This window comes from Oryx dammah, unplaced genomic scaffold, assembly GCF_014754425.2.
Source record: "Oryx dammah isolate SB20612 unplaced genomic scaffold, SCBI_Odam_1.1 HiC_scaffold_26, whole genome shotgun sequence".
In the NCBI taxonomy this organism is placed as follows: Eukaryota; Metazoa; Chordata; class Mammalia; order Artiodactyla; family Bovidae; genus Oryx; species Oryx dammah.
The window spans coordinates 56489203-56512114 of NW_024070210.1; the positions used below are offsets into that span (position 1 = coordinate 56489203).

Here is a 22912-nt window from a genome sequence, read left to right on the forward strand (position 1 = left end):
CTCCCAGAGTCTGCTCAAATTCATGTTCATTTGAGTCAGTGATGCTATCTAACCATCTCACCCTCTGCTGCCCTCTTCGCCTTTTGCCTTCAATCTTTCCCATCATCGGGGGAAGACATAAGGATGAACAAACAGAACACTAACCACTACTTTCTTTCCCCTCATCTTAGCAGAAGCTTACTCATCCTTATGGCCAGAAGAACATCTGACCTGTAGTAGGCCTGCTGCTGCTGCTAAGTCGCTTCAGTCATGTCTGACTCCGTGCGACCCCATAGACGGCAGCCCACCAGGCTCCACCATCCCTGGGCCTATTCGGCACCAATTTGTATTAAACCAATATGTTCTATGGGACAGAATGTGGGGAGAGCGTGGCTGCTGGGTGCCTGGTTCTCAGGGCTCTGTTTTGGCTTCTTGCCAATGTGAGGTCCTGCAGCTTTCCTTGCCATCTTGGATCAACCAAGGAAAAACAAGCCATTCATTAATTCAGTCCATAAATACTTATGAACACCCACAGGTTGGTGGGTGTTATATATACAGAACAGCAAACAGACAGACCATACTGCTCTCATAGAGCTTACGGCCCACAGGAGGAGGCAGACATAAAAAGCTCAAATAATTCTTAAAGAATATAGTTGTTATAGGCTGAATTGTGTCTTCCACCTCCCCTACAAACTCATATGTCCTAACCCCCAGAACCTCAGAATGGGACTGTATTTGGATGTAGGCCTTCAGGTGGCACTAGCGGTAAAGAACCTGTCTGCCAATGCAAGAGACTTGCCATGCAGGTTGGGAAGATCCTCTGGAGAAGGAAACGGCAACCCACTCCAGTATTCTTGCCTGGAGAATGCCATGGACAGAGGAGCCCGGCAGGCTACAGTCCATGGGGTTGCAAAGAGTCAGACACAACTGAAGTGGCTGAGCACGCACGCATGCCTTCAAAGAGGTGATCAAGTTAAACTGACCCAGGAGGGTGGGCCCTAACCCAGTACGACTGGTGGCCTTAAAAGAAGAGGAAATACCGACACGTAGAGACCAGGGATGCTTGTGCCCAGAGGAACAACCATGTGAAGAGAAAGGGCAGCTGTCTGCGGGCTGAGGACAGAGGCCCCAGAGGAAACTAACCCTGCTAACACCTTGATATGGGACTTTCAGCCTCTCAAGCTGTGAGAAAAGAAATTTCTGTTGTTTAAGCCACCCAGGCTACTATCTTGTAATGGCCGCCCTAGCAAATTAAAACAGCATCAAAAACAACAAAACGAGTAAATAAAGTGGGCACCAAATAGTCTGAGTCCCACGTTTACTTCTTCAAAGAGTCGTTATGCCCTTTGAGGTGAGCTACACAAGCCTTGGCTGAAAAGGCAAAGCAGCAGCCCGCCTCACTCTCAGCACCCTGCCTCCAGCAGGGCTCTGTTCCTGCCTCCAGCCCCCCTGGCAGGCACCCTCCGGCGGGGTGGGCAGAAACTGGCAAGCTGAGAGCCTTGGGCCCACACGCAGGAGCCCTTCCTGCTTCCTCTTCTGTTTAATAGACCACTTCCAAGTGTGTGCAGGACCAGGCATCACACAGGGGTGTCGGGGCAGAAGAGGTGAGCAGGAGGTGAGCAGGACCCCAGGACCCACCACCTGGAGTCCCGGGCACCGGGGTTGAGTTCCACTGTTGCCATGGGGGTTCTGCTCTTACGTTTGTCAGAGCTGCTCCTTATGCCAATGGTCTCGGAGTGCAACTAAGTTATGTAAATAACAAGTCCCTCTGTTTACCAAGTTCTTCAAAATTGTCAAACCTCCCTCACAAAATGGGTCTCAGTGAGGCATTCATGTCAAATAACACTGATATAATTGTCACCAGGGCACAAATGAGAAAAGAGAGGCCCAGAAATGGTGAAAGACAAGGCCAAGAGCCAAAAGCTGAAAAGTGTCAGGGAATTAACCCAGGCCTTTCAATTAAGAGGGGCCTCCCTGGTGGCTCAGAGGGTAAAGAATCTGCCTATAATGCAGGAGACCTGGGTTCAATACCTGGGTCAGGAAGATCTCTTATGGAAGGCAATGGCTACTCACTCCAGTATTCTTGCCTGAGGAATTCCATGGACAGAGAAGCCTGGCGAGCTACTGTCCATGCGGTCACAAAGAGTTGGACATGACTGAATGACTAACACTTTTGGTTAAGAGTTAAGAAAGGAAATTGAGGGAAGACACAGAACTGGATTGCCTCTTCTCAATTCGAAATGAGCAGGGGAATGGCCCAGATGGCTTTTTAAACCCTGTCCAGCCTCTGGGATTAAGCTCAGAGAGACAGGAAGGCACCAGAGCGTGAGCTGGCCAACAATGTAGCTGGGCTCAGAAGATGTCCTCAGACCACAATCTTTAGACATACTCAAGGGAAGGGATTGGCTGGGGAAGTGACCTGGGACGCAGGAGGGATATTCTGCTTCTTCTCTTTAAAATGGAAATATAATAATTCAGTCAAGGCATTCACACGGGGTGGCACAATGACCTTGGATCAAGGTAAAAGGACACAGAGCAATGCCTGGCATCAAGTCTTGAGGGCAAAGGCACATTCAGGGATCGTTGCCATGCAGCCTCCTATGCATGCCTCCTATCATTGCCAATCAGCCCACTATGGCATCTCATGACTGTCGTTCAGTTGTTAAGTCACGTCCAACTCTGTGAACCCATGGACTGTGGCATGCCATGCATCCCCGTTCCTCACTATCTCCCAGAGTTTGCCCAAGTTCATGTCCATTGAATCGGTGATGTCATCCAACCATTTCATCCTCTGTTGCCCTCTTTTCCTCTTTTCCTTTTTCAGTCTATCCCAGCATCAGTCTTTTCCGATGAGTTGGCTGTTACCATCAGGTGGCCAAAATATTGGAGGTTCAGCTTCATGACCATTTGGGCTGATTATTTTCACCTCACTTTCTCCTTTTATTATTATTAAAGTACCAACCATTTAATTTAATTTTTAAGAATTTTTTGGCCATACTGTGAGGCATGTGGGATCTTGGTTCCCCAACCAGGGATCAAACCCACATCCCTTGCACTGGAGGGTCAGAGTCTTTACCACTGGACCACCAGGGAAATCCTTCTCCCTTTATTTTAATATAACATTTGATGAAAAATGTGTAATTGATAAGGCAAAGTAATAAAATGAAGTCCTGTGAGCCCATCATGAATTTCTCCAGAACTTCTCTGCCAACAGCTTAGCACCACTGCTGACCCTCTTTCCCATCTCGGCTGTCAGAGGTAAGCTTCATCTTGAATTTTGTGTGTAATTATTGCCTTGCCTTTAAAATACTGTTTTATCACATTGGCATATACTCCCAAACAAAGTATAGTACAGATTTTGAGCTTTATAAAAACAGTATCATGCTGTCTCTGGTTCTCTGGGATGTTTTGTTCACTCAACCCTGCCTCCCCAAGAAAAGTAGCGAAGGATGTAGAATTGGAGATAGGTGAAACTGGGCTGGAATCCAGATCCCAAGTGCTGCAGCTATTCCATCGCATGCAAATTTCTTAACTCCATTGAGTCTCAGCCTCCTCATTTATAGAAATGGAGCTCTCCTCTATCTTACAAGATTACAAAGATTAAATAAAATGTTAAAATGTTGTATATAAGTGCTCCTACCGCAGAACAGGTTTTTTAAAAAATTATTGTGAGCTTTTCTTTCTTTCTTTTCTTTTTCTTTGTGTGTGTGTGTGTGTTTCTAGCTCAGTGGTAAAGGATCACTGATCTGTAGATCAGTGTGGGAGGAAATGCTTAAAAAATTATTTCTCCCCAGATAATATAATCAACTATTTTCTTTTTTTAGAGTAAGAACTGGGAACACAAGCTTTATTCAAAAAGTAAAGACATTACTAAAACATATACTTCAGCTATATATTTATGACTTGTTAATGGATAGAGGGGAAGAAAAAGAGGGAACTAGTAGGAAAAAGGTTGAAAACAGAAACTGTTAATGAGAGGTCACCAGCTGTGTTTCTGATTTTTGAAATGTGAAATAACCATTGTTTATAGTTCTTCAATTGATCCAATACCAAAGCCTATCAAGGTCTCCTTAGAATGGGACGTTCTTAGCAGACCACCAACGGACAATTATTCTTTGGGGTGCAGCAACAGTAAACCAAACAACGTCAGGATGACATCGACTGGGGTACCAGATGAAAAGTTCTATAAGCCCGTGCCAGACGAACTACCTTTCACTATCCCAGTCCTCAGTTTAGGTCTTTTTGTATGTACCTACCTACTTTCCTTTCATAGAGATTCTGTGCTTCATTTCTTCTGATATGGCCTTCATCTCCTTCCAAAATAAGGTTATCAGCAAATGAAAAGGCTAGTGGAAAAGGCAAATGAAATCTAAGATCTGGAGTCAGGAAAATCAGTGAGATTGACATTAAAATGCAGAGCACTGAAATATTTATAGGTGCATTTGTGAAATATTAATGCAGCATCTTGCAGACACAGGGACAGGGTACCCTCAGACTCTTTGAAGACTGCCTTTTAACTGAGCACAGCTCTCAGAAATGTCTCTAGAAATGTTCCATCTGCTTCAGGGCACGCTGTGGTCTCTTGAAGTATCAACTGGTCGGTGAAGCCTTCTTCAGAATGAAGCCAGCACCCCCGAATCCCCTGGGCCAGCTGCTCCACCCCTCCTCACACCTGGAGGGCACCAGCCATCTGCTAGCCCAGAGGCCACAGGGACCAGACCCCCGGGTGGGATTGGCACAGGTGTTTGGCTTCAGACTACTGGGTATTAAAGTCATCCTCAAAGGATGTGCATATTCTCAAAGGCCCCCCTCTGTCCACTGCCTGCTCCCGTGCTTCCTGAGGGATTCAGGAAACCCAGTGAGTGCCACTGAACCCCAGAGAGCTGATGTGGGTGGAAGGGGTTGGGGAGGACTCAGGCAACAGGGCTTTATATAACCTGGATGGGAAGGAGGTGGGAGGAGCAGCCTATGGGCCGGAAGGAGCCTGGATTCCCAGGACTTACAGAATGTTGACCCCTGGAGGGGAAGTATCACCTCCGTGTTATTAATTGTTCTAACCCCCCATCTAGAACAGTCCCAGGCATACAGAGTGAGTCCAAAAACAACAGTTCACTGACTGACTTGTAGCCCGTGGAGGCTGGCTACCAAGCTGTTCCTACTCAGGGGCAACGCCCTTTGAAAAGAAGCAAGTGTGACCATTTCGTCTATTTCAAAGAAATGAAAGACAAGACAGGCAACAGTAAAGAACAGATGAGAGCGTTTTAAGATGACGCAAAGCAAAGGGTCCATCCATTTCCTGAAAAGTCTCCCACAGTTCATCAGGTTGTAGAAATGAGCACTGTACTAGGAATCAGGAAGTCTGGGCTTTCATCAGGCACTTTCACAAATTCGCTGTGTGAAGCAGAACTAGTCCCTTCCTCTCAGTTTCTGTGTCCTCTTCAGTACAATGCAGTGGTTGGGCCAGACAAGTTCCAAAAGGCTTGCCCTTTGGTCCTGATTGGAAACTCAAGACTGGATTTGTAAAAGCCACTCCCTCCTCTTCTTCCTAGCAGGTGGGCAGTCCCCTCCCCACGACCACATTATTGCTTCTCGGGAGCCCTTGTTCTAGAGCACTCCCTGCTGATTTGTGTCCAGCCACAGCCAGGACCAAGGGCCCCTCAACACAGTCAGTGGTTCTTGGCCTTGGCTGTCCTCCAGGGGCTAGAGGGAGGCACAGAGCTGGATCCTCCTGAGGCCTGGGGTGTCTAGGAACAACAGGGCAACAGCAGAGCTTTCTTCAACAAGCTTGCAGGTCACTCCATTTCTGGCTGGAAGCTTTTCTGAAGTCGGACTGACTTTCTGAGTCTGTGGGGCCATTCTGCCCCAGATCCGCCCACTGGATGAGGGCTGCTCTGTCCATGGTCTCATACAACGTTCTTGAAAGCAGCTGCTGACAGCGGGAAAGGATGGCCTCCCCTTCCCTTAGCCCTTCCCTGTCTGCCTTTCTTTTCTGTCCCTCTCTGCTTCCTGGCGCACTGCCCCTCACTCACCTTCCGGAACCTCTCCCCTTTTCTTCCACCTCTCCCATGCACTTTCCCAGTCTTGGTGCCTCACCTTGACCCCTTTTGCTTCCGGCTTGGGTTTCTGCTCAGCACCACCATTCTTTTGGCCTGGAAAGCGGGGCCCAAACTCCTGTGGCTAAGGTTCTCAGCCATATTCACTCCAGGGTCCAGGTCACCCAACTCTTTCTCTTCTCCTTTCTCCCTGTAGGTCCTTCTTTGACCTTCTCCAATCATATCCTCAGAAAGCCCCCTGCCCCTATCTTGGCCATCACTAGGCAGGTAGATTAGTTCTCTAGAGCTGCCTTCACAAAGCAGCACAGTCTGGGTGGCTTAAACAACAGAAACTGACTTCCTCACAGTTCCAGAGGCCAGAAGTCTGAGATCGAGGTCTTGGCTGGGTTGGTTTTCCTGAGGCCTCTCTCCTCAGCTTGCAGACAGCCGCCTTCTCACTGTCTCTTCATACATTCTTCCTCTGATCTCTCTTCTTATAAGGACGCCAGTCATATTGGATCTGGGGCCACCTCAATGACCTCATTTTCCTTAACTAACCTCTTTGAATATCTATCTCCAAATATTCTGTGGTACCAGCAGAGGTGATGGTCCCCGTGGCAGAGGGAACACAGGCATTCTATGCTGGCATCCAGGCTGGTTTTCTTGGGCTGCACACCTTTAGGGAAAGATGTGGAAGGCAGGCACCCTGCAGCCCAGGACAGGTGGTTTAATATGACCTTCTGAGGTGCTATCCACTCAGCACCCCAACCCTGGATGCTCCCCAGAGACATAGGCACCTGAGCTAAAGAAAATCAGATGCAGATAGCTCAAAAAGAAGCTGAGCATCAGGTAAACAAGAAGTTTAATAAAAGTAAAAAAAATGACAACACAGTGGGCTGGCAATGGGCTGCTTTAGGAGGTTTGGTAAGTTGGCCGGCATGACACGCTGACTCCGTGTGGGTTCTGGAAGGTCACAGGATTGGTCCCTCATACCCCAACATTCACTCTGTATCTTCTGCCCAGGGGTGAGGGATCTGTCTTCCTGGTATCATTTTTGACCAGGCTGGTTCTGAACTCCCTCATCCTAAGGAAAGCTGCCCCAAACTGACCTTTACCCATGATGATGGTGATGATGGTTGTCTACATCATTTTCTTAAGGCCATATCCCATCCCAGGTTCTGAGGTGGGCAGACAGGTGAAAGCCCATTTTTTGGAGAATTAAGGGAATGTTGGAATCTCCTGGATAGGAGATAGCCACAGCTCCCAGGATCTCCTGGATCCCCCGCAAATCCTTCTGAATCCTGCATGCCCATCTCTCTTGCAAAGTGCTCAGGGTTGCAGAATGCTCAGGCGCGGTGACAAGCGGGGTCCAAGAGTCTGCAGAGAAAGGAGACTTGCTGGGCTGGGCTTCCCTGGCAGCCACCTAGAGCCTGGTCAGTTAGGAGGTACTGCTCCTCCTCCGGGGGTGGAGGGCTTTCCTTTTGGCAATGTCCTCCTCTGTGTCACTCTCACAATTCCTCTGGGGAAAAAAGAAAAAGAGAGAGAGACCCAGAGCAACAAGGTCAGAAGATGCCAAAAATGGGGTCACCCCGGAGTCAGGAGCCTGTAAACCAGGGAGGTGGACATGGAGGGGAATCCTGTTGCTCTGTCCAGAGACCAGGGGTGGAAGAGATAGGGATGGGGAGGGCCCCGAACCAGGGCCAGACCAACTGCCTGGAGGCCTTCCTCCTTCCCAGGAGGAAGGAAAGCAGGCAGAGCCTCTAGCGGAAGTCAGACACCAGAAGAGGCCAAATGATCATCATGAAAATTATATCTGGTGTCCTTTGTGGCTGCCACATAGTTAAGACCACTTGGCTAGTTGGTTAATGGGCTGATGGGTCTCCTGACCTCAGCCTAGAGAGAACGAGGAGGGCTAGCACGACCTCCCCAAGCTCTGACGGCCACCTCACCCCCTCTGCTTTGACTGGCTTAGGCTGCACCTTTAGCCAGGCCTGCCATGTATTCTTTCCAGGCCAATGGCTTCTGTGCCCTGTTTTTATGACAGGGAAAAAGAGTAAAGCAGATTCTATCAGCTCCTACACAGCTAAGCCAGAGCAGAGGCAGCCACCCTGGAAGTCACCGTGCCTTTTTCATTCATTCCACATGCATCTACTTAAATAATTAAAACTATTGAAAGAAGTATTAATTGATAAAGAATTACGCAAATCATAGAAAAATCTGTTGTCAGATGTACAGTTTTATTTATTTTTATTTTTTTAAAGCTTTTCTTTTTGTATTTTTTTTCTCCTATTTTTTGGCCACAACTTGTGGCATGAGTGAACTTAATTCCCTGGCTGGGGGTCGAACCCATGCCCCCTGCAGTGGAAGTGTGGAGTCTTAACCACTGGACTACCAGAGAAGTCCTCAGATTTTAAATTTTAATGCTTCCTAAACAAAAGGATGTGACTATTTTTCTTTTTATTTATTTATATATATTTTAAAGGAAAATGTCTGGGAAAGCGATATAATAGATGTCTGGGACCCATTTCTTTTCTACATAGAGGATGAGCCATTGGGTTGATATCAGGTGCTGTGTGTTTGAGTAAAAAGAGAACTATTTTAAATGTTCACACATAGACAAAAATTAGGAAAGAATTTTACATTCTTTTCAATTACTCGCTGTTCCTCTTTCCCAATGGCCAGCATTGTATCAGGCCAACTCAGCCTGAGAGGTGTGCCCGCTGTCAGCCGTGTGCCTACTCAGGGGCCCCTCTCCTTCCCTTGGCCTGAACCAGCTCGAAATTCAAGGTCGAGATCAACTTTAGCCAAATACATCCTGGACCTAGCCTGGCTATAACAATAAAAATAACGCAAGCTCTGCTGAATCACAGCTTTTTAGCATGAGTCAGAGCCAGATAATAAAGTAAGCTGGGTGACAATCTGCTTGTGATTAACAGGGATTCTCAGAGGGAGCAAGTCCAGTCCCCCTCCCCACTTCTTTTTTAACGTTAAGAACTCTACATATTTAGAAATTAAATGTCCACTTTTAAATGATGGTTGTATCGAACAAGGAAAATTAGAAAATATTTGTAACAGAATAAAATGAAAAGAGAATTTATCACAATTTGTTGCAAGCAGCTAAAGCTGTCCCCTTTTATAGCAGATGAGGAAGGTGGCCAGAGAAGGAACACAGCTTGGCCAAAGCCCACAGTTTATGGGCCTCTAAGCCATAAGTCCTGCAGTGACCCAAGCTCAAGAAGAGCTCAGGCTGGTACGGGGCACACAGGGGCAGTGCCAAGACCTGGGATGTAGCCTAAGTGCTGTGTGCCCCGAGGCTGCCCAGGGCTGACAGGCAGGCTGCTGCCTTACAGCCTCTTCCTGAGTAGGGAGTCACCTTTTCTCCTGACCTGTGCCATCAAGAGGCCGTCACCATACTCGGTAAGCTGTGAGAAGGGTCTGTCAGGGACCCTTGACCAGCCACAATACTAACACTGCACTTGGTAGCACCAGCACAGCATTTCAGAGTCTACAGGAGGATTTTAAACAATAATAGCTGCTAATAAGTACTGAGCACTTAAAATGCCAGACTCTAAGAATATGTCATCATTTAATCCTCATGCCCTGTGAGGTAAGAACTATTGCTAACCCCTTTTTACAAATGATTTCATTTAGCACAGAGAGGTTACGTCATTTCCTGAAGGTCACAGAGCTAGTAAGTGGCACATTTGAATCCTGGCAGTCTGGCTCCAGAAGCCATGCTCTTGACATTACGAGTCTCCCATTTTAAATGTACGTAAAGTTGCAACAAGCTAATCAAATATATCATCTAAATATTATTATGTTATTATTATTGGTAATCTAAAGCAAAGCAGAAGTGGGAAAATTGGCAAATGAATGTAAAGCTCTCATTCTATACCAGATATCTGGATTATCAGAACTGACTTTGGATCGCCCGCCTGTGGTAGTCTCATTGACCAGAGTTCCCGCAGCCCCTAACAGGCTACAGGTCCTCTGGGGAAGCTGGGGCTGTGGAATGGCAGCAGCAGTCCCTCCAAAAGCCCATCAGGAAAGGATTCAAGAGCCTCTAGAGGCTCATGCACCACCTTCCTTGGAGCACCCCTCTTCCAGCACCACTCATGGTCGCCCGTGAACACAGCCTCTGCTGATCACACAGTGCAGAGCCTGCTGGAAGCAGTTGAGCCCCATCTGCTCCCCACAGCCCCTCCCAGGTCAAGGCTACACACTCCGAGAGCACTGTGTTTACCCACCAGGTCCTTGTTCGGCCTTGGCCTCGGGTGCACCTTCTTCATCAGGGATCGGGTGAGGTGGTTACACAAGGAGACAATGCTGAAGGAGAGCTGAGGGAGGGAGCAGAGGGGAACCGCCAGGTGAGAATGTGCACAGAGACCCTGGAGGGGTCTGGAAGGAGCCAGGAGCCCACCTCAGCCCCCCGCGCCCCGCCCTAAGCCCTGACCCACCTTCCACCGTCTGCGGGCATAAAGCTTCTTGAAGTTCTCCAGATTGACCGCAGACTCCCTGCGCATCAGGGCTTGCTGGCTGTCCACCGGCTGGGAGACAAAGCAGAGAGCATGGTGGCTGACACTGGGCTTCGGACAGCAGCTAAACCCCTGACCACACGCCACCCTCAGCCTGACCCTGGGACCTGCCTGCTGGACACGACAACAGAAGGGCCTCACACTGAGGGCAAGGGCTCCAGATGAATCTCAGCTCTTCCAGAGATGCCCAGGGCACCCCTGAGCTACTATTACCACAGCCAGATGGGCACACTGGCTGGACTGGAGGCTTGCCCCCCCATAAAGGGAAAGAGCAGGAGGCAGAGGGTCCCTCTGGGAAAGGGTCATCCTGAGGGAGTCCAGGATACCCATCGTAAACTGGGTCAGTTCTGGGCTTAGCAAAATGGATGACTTGCTAGCAGATGGGGCATTAATATTCCATTTAAAAATAAATAGAAGGAAATAGGGCTTTGATGGGGATCGAGAGGAGATGGGATGTGTAGTTCTTTTCACTGCCTGGCAGTCAAGGCTCAGCTTAAGCTCTGACTTCTCCAAGAAACCTGGCATGGCTTCTCGGAGTCTCAGTTTTCTCATCTGTAATATGGGGATAATGAATAACATTGTGTCACAGGGTTATTTAGGATTAAATGACTGTGGGATGTGAAGTGCTTAGCTTAGAGTTGCTCAATAAATAGTAATAAATTACTGATAGCCTTCTTGTCTTCTCTAGTCCATCTTTTAAAAAATTAAAAATAGCTTTATTTTGATATAAGAAAGAAAGAAAGAAAGTGAAGTTGCTCAGCTGTGTCTGACTCTTTGTAACCCCATGGACTGTAGACTGCCAGGCTCCTCCGTCCACGGGATTTGCCAGGCAAGAGTACTAGAGTTAATTGATATTAAAAAGTGGGCATATTTAATGGACTCCAGTGTAAAGAGCTCATTCCCTCTTGAATTCCTGCCTCTTCATAAACAAGATTTTCCTAATTCAAGAATTCAAGAGATAATTTCAGGGATTCTATGAACCTCCTGAAACGATCTGCAGATTTTAGTGCTTAAACTTGTACATGGATGTTCACAGTAGCATCATTTATAACAGACAAAAAGTGGAAGCAACTAAATGTGCATCAACTGATGCATGGACCAAAAAAAAATGTGGCTTACCCAGGTTGTTGCTTTAGTCATTGAGTTGTCTGACTCTTTAGTGATCCCATGGATCCCACCAGGCTCCTCTGTCTATGGGATTTTCCAGGCAAGAATACTGGAGTGCGTAGCCATTCCCTTCTCCAGGGGGACCCTCCCAACCCAGGGATCAAACCCGTGTCTCCTGCATTGGCAGGCAGGTTCTCTACCGTTGAGCCACCAGGGAACCCCACTCTACCCATACAATGGAAGAACTAAGTGGAAAACCCATTCATGAAAAGAATGAAGTACTAATACATACTACAACATGAATAGACCTTGAAAACAATGTGGTAAGTGAAAGATGCCAGACACAGGAGGTCACATATTGTGTAATTCTAATCACATAAACAAGCCTGGTGTGCTGCAATCCATGGGGTCACAAAGAGTCAGACACGACTGAGCGAGCGACTGAACTGAACTGAGTCACATAAAATGCCCCAAATATCCAGAATGTGCAAATCCAGAGGAAGAAAGTAGATTAGTAGTTGCCAGGGCTGGAGAGAGGGGAAAATGGAGAATGACTATGAAAGGTTATAAAGTGTCTTTCTGGGGTGATGAAAATGTGCTGGAATTAGATAGTGATGATGGTTGTATAACCTTGTGAATACACTAACAAGCACTGAATTGTATACTTTCAAGTAGTGAATTTTATAGTGTGTGAATTATATCTCAATTTAAAAAAAACTTAGTGTATAGGTACAGACATATTTTTCCTCTAAGAAGAGTCAGGAGCTTCGATTGATTCTTAAAGGACTCTGGGACCTCAAGAAAATGAACCACCCACGTTCATCCATAAGGTCCCATCCAGCTCTATTTTTTCTCTCTGCTCTGACAGCCTCCTCAAAACAGTGTCACCTTTTGCACCTCAGTGACCTCAGTGAGTGAGGCCGCTCATGGATTCCTGATTCTGGTCTTGTCTCCTAACTACACTGTGAGCACACCTCCACACCTGCTTATCTGTCGTGGTGCCAGATGTCCATGGAAGCTGGTGCATATGGCTGGGGCATGCTGCTCTGGGCCTGACATCTTCTGGCAGGAGGCTCTTTCCATGTTTACCCCAAGTCCCTCCTCCAGGAAGGCCTCTGTGTGTTTCAAACCCCAATTCAATTATGACCTCTTCCAAGACAACCTCCAAGAAACAATGTCTCTCCCAACATGACCCAAACACGTGTGTGCTCCTTTATCATACACAGCACCTCTCTTGGTCAGCTCCGCAGTACAGTCATCTCCCACTAGTGGCCAATAGCAGGAATGATTTTCTTCATGTTTCTGCCAGTGTTTCCTCACCACCTACTCCTGATCCAGAGCTTAAGACGGTGGGTGTGGAAGAGCTGTATGGGTGAACTGTTTCCCTGATCTGCAGCAGAATCAAACCAGAACAAAGCCCCGGGACCTGGGACCTACTCATTGCCGCCCATAAGAGGCCCAGGCACCTGGGTCCACCTGGCTGTGAGACCGTGGAAGGGTGTCACGACACACTGACTGCCCACAGCTCTGCCCGGGGGGCCAGTGAGGTGAGACACGGAGTCCTGGGGAGGTCAGGGAGCATGGAGGAGAGTCCACGCCACCTTGACACAGAGGGGAGATGAGAGAGCCAGAGGCTAGTCACCCTCCCAAACTGGGACACAATGGTTTGGTCCAAAGAGTACAGGAAGGAAGAGAGGAGGGAAAGGAGGGAGGCAGAGAGGAGAGAGAAGAGCAAAGGATGGGGGCACTGAGGGCACCATCAGCTCATGTCCTGCTCTCTCAACTCTTCCCTTAACTGTCTCTCCCCCCTCGCAAGCCCTGCCCTGGGTTAAGGTCCTCCCTGCAAGAGAGCCGTGAAAGAGGACAGAGGACAACGGGTCTGTTCTGATCCTGCCTTTTCCTGGCATCAAAGCCTTCTAGCAGCTTCCAGGTACTCTCAAAAGAACCCAAGAAGCTCACCAAGAACCCCAAGGCTTGTACCATCTGGGTCTTTCTCTCATCTGATTTTCTCCCCATCTCCTTCCTATCCCTGTGGCTTTTGTTGCATGGGTCTGCTTGCTAGTCCAGGAAAAGGTCTCAGGATCTTACTGCATAAACGTGGTCATCTCAGGTGTGTGCTCCAGTGTTGCCTCCTCAGGGTCACCTGTATAAAGTAGCACACTGGTTGCCCTATGCAAGTCACTGTGCCTCTGCCCTAGTTCTTCACAGGACCTGTCACTACCTGACCTTTTAGTCTGTATTTATTGAGTTGTTGTTAATCCCCCTGCTCTGTACCTCCCAGCAACTAGTATCTCCTTCCCAAGGTCATTGGCACCCTGCCACCCACAGAACATTTCTACCTCTAACTTCACAAATATCTGCTATTCACCTTCCAGTCTAATCCTGGCAGGGAACGCTCTTGCACTTGGAGAGTTTGATGAGCTGGAATTAGTGGACTCTGGGACCAAAGGGACCTCTTCTTGTCTACTTACTGATTGGCTCCCTTGCCAGGACACAGTTAGCTAAACCCAGTGGTTGGAAGGTCGACATGCAGGCCAGGGGAATCCCGTTAGTGAGAATCCCACCTTCCAGCTGGTCCAGCAGTGTCAGCCACTGAGCGGAGATGCCCAATGGCAGTATCACGTGGGACCGTCCCACAGGCTGCTCCTGGGAGGTGACGCAGTCATTTCAAGGACCCTGTCTGTGTTCTACCCAAAACAGCATGAACTCCGAGGAAGAGTATATAAACCTGTCAGGCTGGCCTTTCCCAATCAATGGGCCTTGTCGGTGGCTAAGAGGCTCACCAAACGCCGACACTGTCTCTAGGTCTTGAAGTCAGAGAGATGTGAATTCTGCAGTGACATAAGTTCCAGAAGGAATGTGACACCAACACTTTGGATTAAACTGAGGGTGCGAGGGGAGATGGAGTTTGTCCCACCTTCTCCTGACCCTCCCCTTTCTGCAAACAAAGCCCTCAGCCTTGTGGTCCTTCAGTGACGCCAGTGTGGGCAGCTTTGACCAGGCTCCTGGGAGTATGTTTGTTGTCACAGAAAAATGCTGAGAGGGGAGAAAAGAAGACAGAACTCTGTGGCTAAAGTCAGGTTTTGTTTATGCGGACACAAACGCCTCTGAAAAAGTCCTTCAGGGAGCAGTTTTACAGAGTGAAGTAAGTCAGAAAGAGAAAAAATAAATATTTCATATTAATGCATGTATATGGAACCTAGAAAAATGGTACTGATGAACATATTTGCAGGGCTGTAATAGAGACGCAGATGTAGAAAACGGTCTTGTGGGCATGGATGGTGGGGGCAAGAACTGGGTGAAATAAACTGAGAGAATGTAATTTGAAATATACACACTACCTGGAGTAGGAAATGGCAACCCACTCTGGTATCCTTGCCTGGGAAATCCCAGACATTGGAGCCTGGCGGGACCCCTTTGTGTCCATGGGGTCACAAAGAGTCAGACACGACTAAGCACAGACGACCAACCTCCTCCAGCCATAATCATTACCATGTGTAATATAGACAGCGAACAGGAAGCTGCTGTATAACACAGGGAGCTCAACCTGGTGCTCTATGATGGCCTAGAGGAGTGGGAATGGGGAGGGGTGGGAGGGAGGCTCTAGAGGGAGGGGACACATGCACACTTATGGCTGATCACATTGCTGTACAGCAGAAGTCAACACAACCCTGCAAAGCAATTATCCTCCAGTTTAAAAAAATGTCTCTTGTGGAGAGCTAGGCCAGCACCAACATCCACAGAGCAGGGAGATGAAGCAGCAGCCATCCTTCCAGGCATACAGACCAGAATCCTGGTTTTCCAGCCTCCTCTAGAAACTGCAAACAGATTACAACTTTTCAAACCTCCATCTGAGTCACTCCTCCAGCCCCATCCTCCACTGAAAGCCAAGGAGAGCTGAGCACCCAGTTTCTTGGTTCGCCCAGGACTATCACTCTGGGCCTTGCTCCTTCCTCTGTAGGTGGCATCTCCCCCTCTCCCTTTTGCTGACTGTTTTGCTGGCTGGAGCCCTGCTGGCCTCACCTCTCTTTTCACCCAGGAAAGGAGGCCTGAGTCTGCCTCCCTATGGCTGAGTGGGGGGAGCTTCAGCGAGGCTGTGTGCCTGCAGGTTGTCCCGCTACTGAGCATGCCAATGGAAAGAGGTAGAATGCCCCTTTCATTGCCTGACCCGACCTTACTTTTCTGAGTCAGGTCTCAGCATGCATACACTCTTCCTTTTCATCTTCTCTCCGGGATGTTCAGTTTTGTGAGCAACTTTTTCATTCCCAAGAAAAGCTCCAAAAGCTCTCCCTCTAGTACTGAAGACAAGAGACTTGAGGGACATTATATCCACCTGCCATGTGTGGACTGTGTTTGGATCCTGATTTGAACATACTGAGTATAGCAGGAGATCCTCGAGAAGAGCGGGGCACATCAGTCCGGCTTGTGCATACAGGTGGTAATAAGTAATTATTCTTGATTTTGTCAAGTGCAATCATGGAGCAGTGGTCATGGTAAAAAAAAAAAATGCTTTATAAGAGATTCCTGCTGGAAAATTCATCAGTTAAGCGAGTCTGAAGTTTGCTTTCATGTCAATGTATGGCAAAACCAATACAGTATTGTAAAGTAAAATAAAGTAAAAATAAAAATTTAAATAAAAAATAATTAATAAAAAAATAAATATTTGACTATTCTGTGCAAGTAATATAAGCAAAAAATAAAATAAAATAAAATACTTTGAAGCTGGGTAATAGATAAATGGAATTCATTCAGCCATTCCTAACCCTTCCATGCAAGTTTTGAAAATCTCCCATAATGAAAAGCTAAAAACACGAACTCTCCTTTTGAATCTCTGTAATCTCCTTTAATTTCTGTTTAACAGCTCTAGGTTCCAGACCACAATCCGAACTCCTCCAGGGGATCTTCCCGACCCAGGGACTGAACCTTGATCTCTTATGTCTCCTGCACCGGTAGGCGGGTCCTTTACCAGGAGTGCCACCTGAGAAACCCCTGCCATCTCCTGACCTCTCCTCAGAGTTCATGTCCCTCCTGTTTTCTGGAATATGAGGCACCTCTGTTTTCTCACTCGCAGTTGGTTGGGGCCCTACCTGTGCCAGACACTGAGTCTTTTATTCAAGGGTTGTCTTGTCCTGATCTGTCACTTCCCTCTAGAGCCAGGGCACAGTCAGTGTTTATTCATGGAACTGGCTTCCACTCCTCAAATATGCCCACTGCTGGGTCTCCTCTCCACGGCAAAAAATCTTCTCCATAGGCCAAGAGTTTTCACAGACAAAGGAGAAAGGGCCATTCAGTTCCACAGACGTGTACAGAGGCTGAGAGCAGGCGTGATAGCTGAGCACACAGCCAGCTCTCCCTGGCATGGGACCACCGTGCTGCCTGAAGAAATGATGTGGGGAGCCACCGCCTTCATAAACACCTGGAGAGGTGGGTGCGTGCTGTGGAGAGAGAAGTTCACGGAGGAGACTCTGGCTTCTCCACCATTATGACTCTGCTCCCGCCCTTCGCTACCATCATCCCGATTCTGCAGAAGCATGGCTCACCATCACACCTTCTCCACCCTTCCCAGCACAAAGCTGGGTGACTGTGTGCCTCATGCGTCTGCCCCAGAGCAGGACAGACTGCTGCCTTCCCCAGGTGCCAACTCTCCAGCCTCTTGGGAACCACTGTTCAGGAAGATGTGACAGGCTCACCCTGCCCTCTCAGCGATGGCATCAGCAGAGAACACAGAAGCTGACCTCTCATTCACAGCCTGATGAATGAAAAGATCCTCTGATGGCACACGGGCTGGCCCACAGAGCGGCAACCCCCACCAGGCCTTTGTCTGTCTAGATGCCAATGAAACACCCGATCCTGCCTCATCCGCCCTGTTCTGCCCTGTTCTTGATGTCACTGTTAGAATGCCAGCTGTGGGCATGTGGAGGAGAGTCAAGCGGGTCCTCTGGCTGGGCATTCCACCAGCCTCCTTGGACTCCCCTTAGCATCAGGTTCTGCTGCCAAAGGGTGATGGGTGTTGGACTAGTCAGGGGGCAGGGTAAGGTCATGGTCCCCTCTGACTTCCCTGAAAGACTTGGAGGGCAGTTTTTAGTTCACTTCGTCTTTGGAAACTCTTAAATAAAAGTCTGTTCATAAAACATCTAAATGACAAGCTATTACCCACGACTGGACGTGAACATGGAGAGGGTGACTGCACTACCATGACGAAATCTACTTACGGTTCTGACTCCAGTCGGCTCCGGGGCTGACTGGCTGGGAGACGCTAGACAAAGCCTGTCCTGTAAAATGCTGTAAAAGGAGGCTGTCAGGTGGCTCACCCCTGAGAACCGCCAGCACAGATAGAGTGTAGCTGATGCTAGGATTCTAAAATAACCACTTCTCCCGCTCTTTTCCCAGTGTCTCTAATTCAAATCATCATCCACAGCTTACTCCTTTATTGCATTTTATTTTGACCCTCACAAGAAAGTTTGCCCTGAGTTGCTCAATCAGGGGCTTCCTTACCTTAGGAAACCTGTTGACTTGGCCAAGTTAAAGAGTTAGTCATTCAGTCGGGTCTGACTCTTTGTGCCCGCATGGACAGTAGCCCACCAGGCCCCTCTGTCCATGGGATTCTCCAGGCAAGAATATTAGAGTAGGTAGCTATTCCCTTCTCCAGGGGATCTTCCCACCCCAGGGATCGAACCCAGGTCTCCTGCATTGCAGGCGGATTCTTTACCGCCTGAGCCACCAGGAAAGCCCTTGACTTGGTTGACCTGGCCAAAGGGACCATTAATCTTTGCGGTGTCTTATGCCAAATGATTATATCCTGTCCTGTGACAGGGCAGAAAAGTTCTTGGAGAGATTGTAGATGGACTGTTTCTATCAATTCTCCCAGACAGGGCATGGAAAACAGGGCTTTGCCATCTTTTATTGATTCCAAGATGCACATTTTTGGATCTCTGAAATCAGGACTTCTCTCTCAAACCATGGCAATGTATCTTTACTGTAGGTCTGAAGTGAAGGCAGGTGCTCCAGGAGATGACCACACTGCTTCTGCCAGCCATCAGGGTCACCCAGGCTCAGACTGTTTAACATTAGATTTCTTGCTTGAGGTTCTTTTGGATTCCACTAATTGTGTAAATGAAGAAAGGAAATTGTGTAAATGCAGAAAGGAATTCTGTCTGAGTACCACCAGCCCGAGGCTCCTGTTCTCAGGGGAGGACTTTTCCAGCCTTCTACCCAGTGTCAGGACTTCCCTGGTGGTTCAGACAGTAAAGAATCCACCTGCAATGGGGGAGACCTGGGTTTGGTCCCTGGGTTGGGAAGATCTTTTAGAGAAAGGAATGGCTACCCACTCCAGTATTCTTGCCTGGTGAATTCCACAGACAGAGGAGCCTGGTGAGCTACAGTCCACAGGGCTGCAAAGAGTCAGATGTGACTGAGCGACTGAGCGACCCAGTGTCAAGCCTGAAATGCACACATTCCCTTGCCTTCCCCTCCTACCTGGTGGCTTTATTTCTCACCTCCCCTCTCAGTGAGGGTGTCCCAGCTTTGTATTTGGTGTTTTCTCTTAGACTTCCCATCTTGGGCTTCTTTTTAAACTTATTTTGGGGTCATAAAATAATGATGCATCTTACATTTGGTGAAAATATGGTTTCTTTTACTTGATGAAAACTGTTTGTTACAAATATTATATACTTGAAGTGATCCAGCCCATGGGGTCGCTAAGAGTTGGACACGATTGAGTGACTTCCCTTTCACTTTTCACTTTCATGCATTGGAGAAGGAAATGGCAACCCACTCCAGTGTTCTTGCCTGGAGAATCCCAGGGACTGGGGAGCCTGGTGGGCTGGCGTCTATGGGGTCACACAGAGTCGGACACGACTGAAGTGACTTAGCAGCAGCAGCAGCAGCATGTAATAGAAAGGGAGGTAGGATTTTAAAGACATGGTTTCATGGGATCATTCTAAATCATGCCCCATCTGTGCTGTTCCCTGGGCAGCCCCACCCCTGCCATGACATCGGGCTACTGACTGCTGAGCACCCATTTCAGTCCCATGATCCTTGGGATGGAGACAGAGCTCTTCAGTATGGCAAAGCCCTACTGGTCCTGCCTTCTTTCCAGCCACACCTACATCATACTCCTCTTCTTTCCTCGCCAGCTTTCTTTCTGCCTGAGCAATTTCAGCTCTCAGGCCGCCTCCCAGCACAGAGCCCTGGCATGACAGTTTTGTGGGGAAAACTACCTCCTCCCTGGTTTGCTTTGCTGATCTCAGCTCTAGAGTCACCGCCTCAGGGACACCCTTTCTGACTAGGTCACCTCCCACTGCAGGCTCCTGCAGTGCTACAATCTTCTCGTAGCATATGTCCCAGCTGCAGTTCTACCTCTGCAGAATGTTCTACATCAGCGTGGAGTCCTTTACTGCAAACTCCATGAAGGCAGGAAACGCACCTGTTCTCACTCAACATCGTATGCCTGGGGACAGGGCAAGCGCCCAGCAGCTGGCAGGTGCTGAACAGTTCTTTGTAAGCGGATAGATGGGTGTGTCTGGGTAGAACGTGCCCCACAGCAGAGTGAACCCCTGGCGCCTGGGGCAGCTAGGGGAAGGAAGCAGAAGACCCCATCCGGAAGGCGTCCACTTTTGCCACTACTGTGCCCTTGGGCAAATCACACCCTTTCTGTTTCCTCAGCCCCAAATTCAGAATAACACCTACCCTTCCTCTCTGACAAGGGGATTTGTGAGTCTGTGAAGCCACCTTGGAACGATACGATCTGTTCTGTCACCCCCAAGCTTCCAGCACAGTGCTGGGCCCACTCTCCACACTCTGCCTCTGTGAGCTGGCTGGCTGTCTCTTCCTCTGGGAAAAGGGAGACAAAATGATCCAGTCTTTAGGGAGAGGCGCACACAGCCTGCGGTCAGGAAGGGACCACTGGGCCTCATGCTTCCCAATCTTAATGTCCACCCTCTTCAGACCTTAGGGACACGAGAAAAGGGTTCTCATTCCCAACAGAAGGTTGGAGCCCTGAGCAACAGGAGGGAAGGTGCAGAAGAGCAAGATGCTGCCCCTTCCCTCCTAATCCTCAGGCTGATCTTCAGACAGGGAAGGGCTGGATGGGAACCATAAACTGCCTGCCTTCTGGGACACACTTCTTAGGACAATCGCTTAGAGGGTATGAGGCTTCCACATTGCCTGGCAAAATACATGAAGTTGTTTATTTTACCTCTTGGATCTGAACTTTAATATTAAAGTGCATTTTTACATCAAAAGCTATTTGTTCCTAAATACCTCATCTTAGACTCCGGCATCCTGGGTTCATGTTTCATCTGTATCAACTAGCTATGAATGACCCTGTGTAAGTCGTTTCCCCCTGGAGGTCATTTTCCTCATCAGTTACATGAAAATAACAGTAACAACAACAATAATACCACCTACCTTCCTGTCTCACAGAGTTCTTTTAAGGATCACAAACATAAATGCTTGGTAAGTTAAATGTCAGTGTGAATGAAAAGTAATCTTTTCTCTGTGAATTTAAAATTCTGCCATCAGCAGCCGGAGAACAGCAAGCTGACTGACTATTAGCCCTAGGTAACTCAAATGGTACCAAAGACCTGCAGTCCATAAAGCAGGAAGTGAGATGTGAACAAGTCCATTATCACAAATCAGTTACTGTCTCCCTGAGTGTCTCCCCAGGGCCAGCTGTCTCCCTCTGGAGAAAGGAATGCTGAGGGGTATTCAACAGCAATTGTTTTAACAGCCTGGCTGCCCAGCAAATCACCCAACAAACCAGGCAGGTGAGAGGAGGCACAGAATGGATAACTAGCTACTCCCTCCATGCTTCTGGATTCTGGGAGGAGGTGGAAGGCTATGCTACAGACACACACCCCTGCAGGAGAATTTGAGTTGATGCCTGGCAGGGAAGTTGGGAGCAGGCTTCAGCAAACCATCCAGGATGCATTAATGACCCGATGCTGGTGCTCAGAGTTTCAAGCCGGCCAAGACTTCCTCGCCACATGATCTGTTGAGCAGCTCCCCAAGGGACTCACTGGCGTCCTGGCAGAACATGGAACCTGGGCTGTCCACGCTCCCACTCTCCATCTGGAAGCTGCCCACCAGTTCCTGGAGCCACTGGAGGTCTGCTGAGAGCTCCTGCCTCAGGGTCTCAAACTGCGTCTGCAGGTGGTCCAGCTTCCTGGCTGCGCCCCCAAGGCGGGACCCTGTGGCCCGGATGTCTTCTCGAAGCAGCTTCTTTGAGGACTTCACCTTGCGGAACTCGTATCTGAGCTGAGACAGGTCGTGCCGGGCTCTCTCGCTTTCCTCCCGGTACCAAGCCTCCTTCTCATTGTAGATGGCGATCAGGGTCTCCACATCGTCCTGGATGGTGTCATGGGCCCCTGTCAGGGCCCGGCAGCCCTGCTCCACCCGAGCCACATCCTCAACCACACGGGCAAAGCGCTCGAAGTTGACGTAGGTGTTGTTGGGGGGCATGCTTGAGTGGCATTTGAGGGTGTATTCTCTCAGGCGCTTGGTCTTCAGCTGGTTGGGCTCTGCCTTGTGCTGTTCTGGGGCTCTGATCTCTCCTTTGGACTGGTGGGTGTTTAGACAGAAGGGCCAGAATTAATTTGATGTCTGCTCCAAGGTGCAGGCGGAAGGCACTCGAGCCGCCTCTGCATTCACCGCACGCACCAGGCCATGGGAGGACCAGGGAGGGATGAGCACCCCAACAGACCATCAGAAAGGTCAAGGACAGGGTGCTGCCTGCACACGCATTTCCAGGCAGGGTGGTCCGCGGTCATTAGAGAGAGTCTCTGCATGCATAGCATTTAAGGGTGCTTGCACAGACAAGCAGGCTACAGCCAGGATTCTGCAAGCATCCACTCCAGAGAGGAGGCACACAAGGCCGTGGCTGATGGGGGAAACTGGGGCTTCTCTCCATCAGGGCCTGTGGGCTCCCTGGGCCTTGGCCATACTCAGCATGCTGAGCAAGGAGGCAGCCCACCAGACTCCCCAGCTCTGCACTCAAACCTAGAAGGCCCTCAGCCTTCCCCATCCTTCACTGAGTCAATGAACCCGGCCTTCTCCAAGGGCACTCCGGCCCTCTCTGCTCTCCCATCTCCTGTGGACCTCTGCCCATTCTCATCTGCACCTTCAGATCACCCTCGCCAGCTCTCCCACTTAACAATTTCAGTAAAAGGGAGGTCTGCTGACGTTCCTAGAAGGGCACATCTCATCTATCAGCAGAACAAGGGTCAGAGTCCCACTCCCCTGATTCCCATCCTACCAAAG

General features: G+C 48.9%; 1 protein-coding gene across 2 annotated transcripts in view; it reads right to left on the reverse strand.

Moving 5' to 3' along the window:
* Positions 1 to 6856: 6856 nt before the first annotated feature.
* DAPK2 (death associated protein kinase 2) overlaps positions 6857 to 22912 on the reverse strand; it is a 134963-nt gene continuing 118907 nt past the window's right edge. The window contains exons 10-12 of one of the 2 annotated variants that reach the window (XM_040226711.1): positions 10469 to 10558; positions 10259 to 10348; positions 6857 to 7530 (exon numbers count right to left, since the gene is read on the reverse strand). In XM_040226711.1, the coding sequence (XP_040082645.1) occupies positions 7450 to 7530; positions 10259 to 10348; positions 10469 to 10558 (261 nt within the window). In that variant the 3' untranslated portion in view covers positions 6857 to 7449. Of the gene's footprint in view, positions 7531 to 10258; positions 10349 to 10468; positions 10559 to 18072; positions 22214 to 22912 lie in introns of those variants that run through there. The other variant, XM_040226710.1, reaches the window with a different exon arrangement.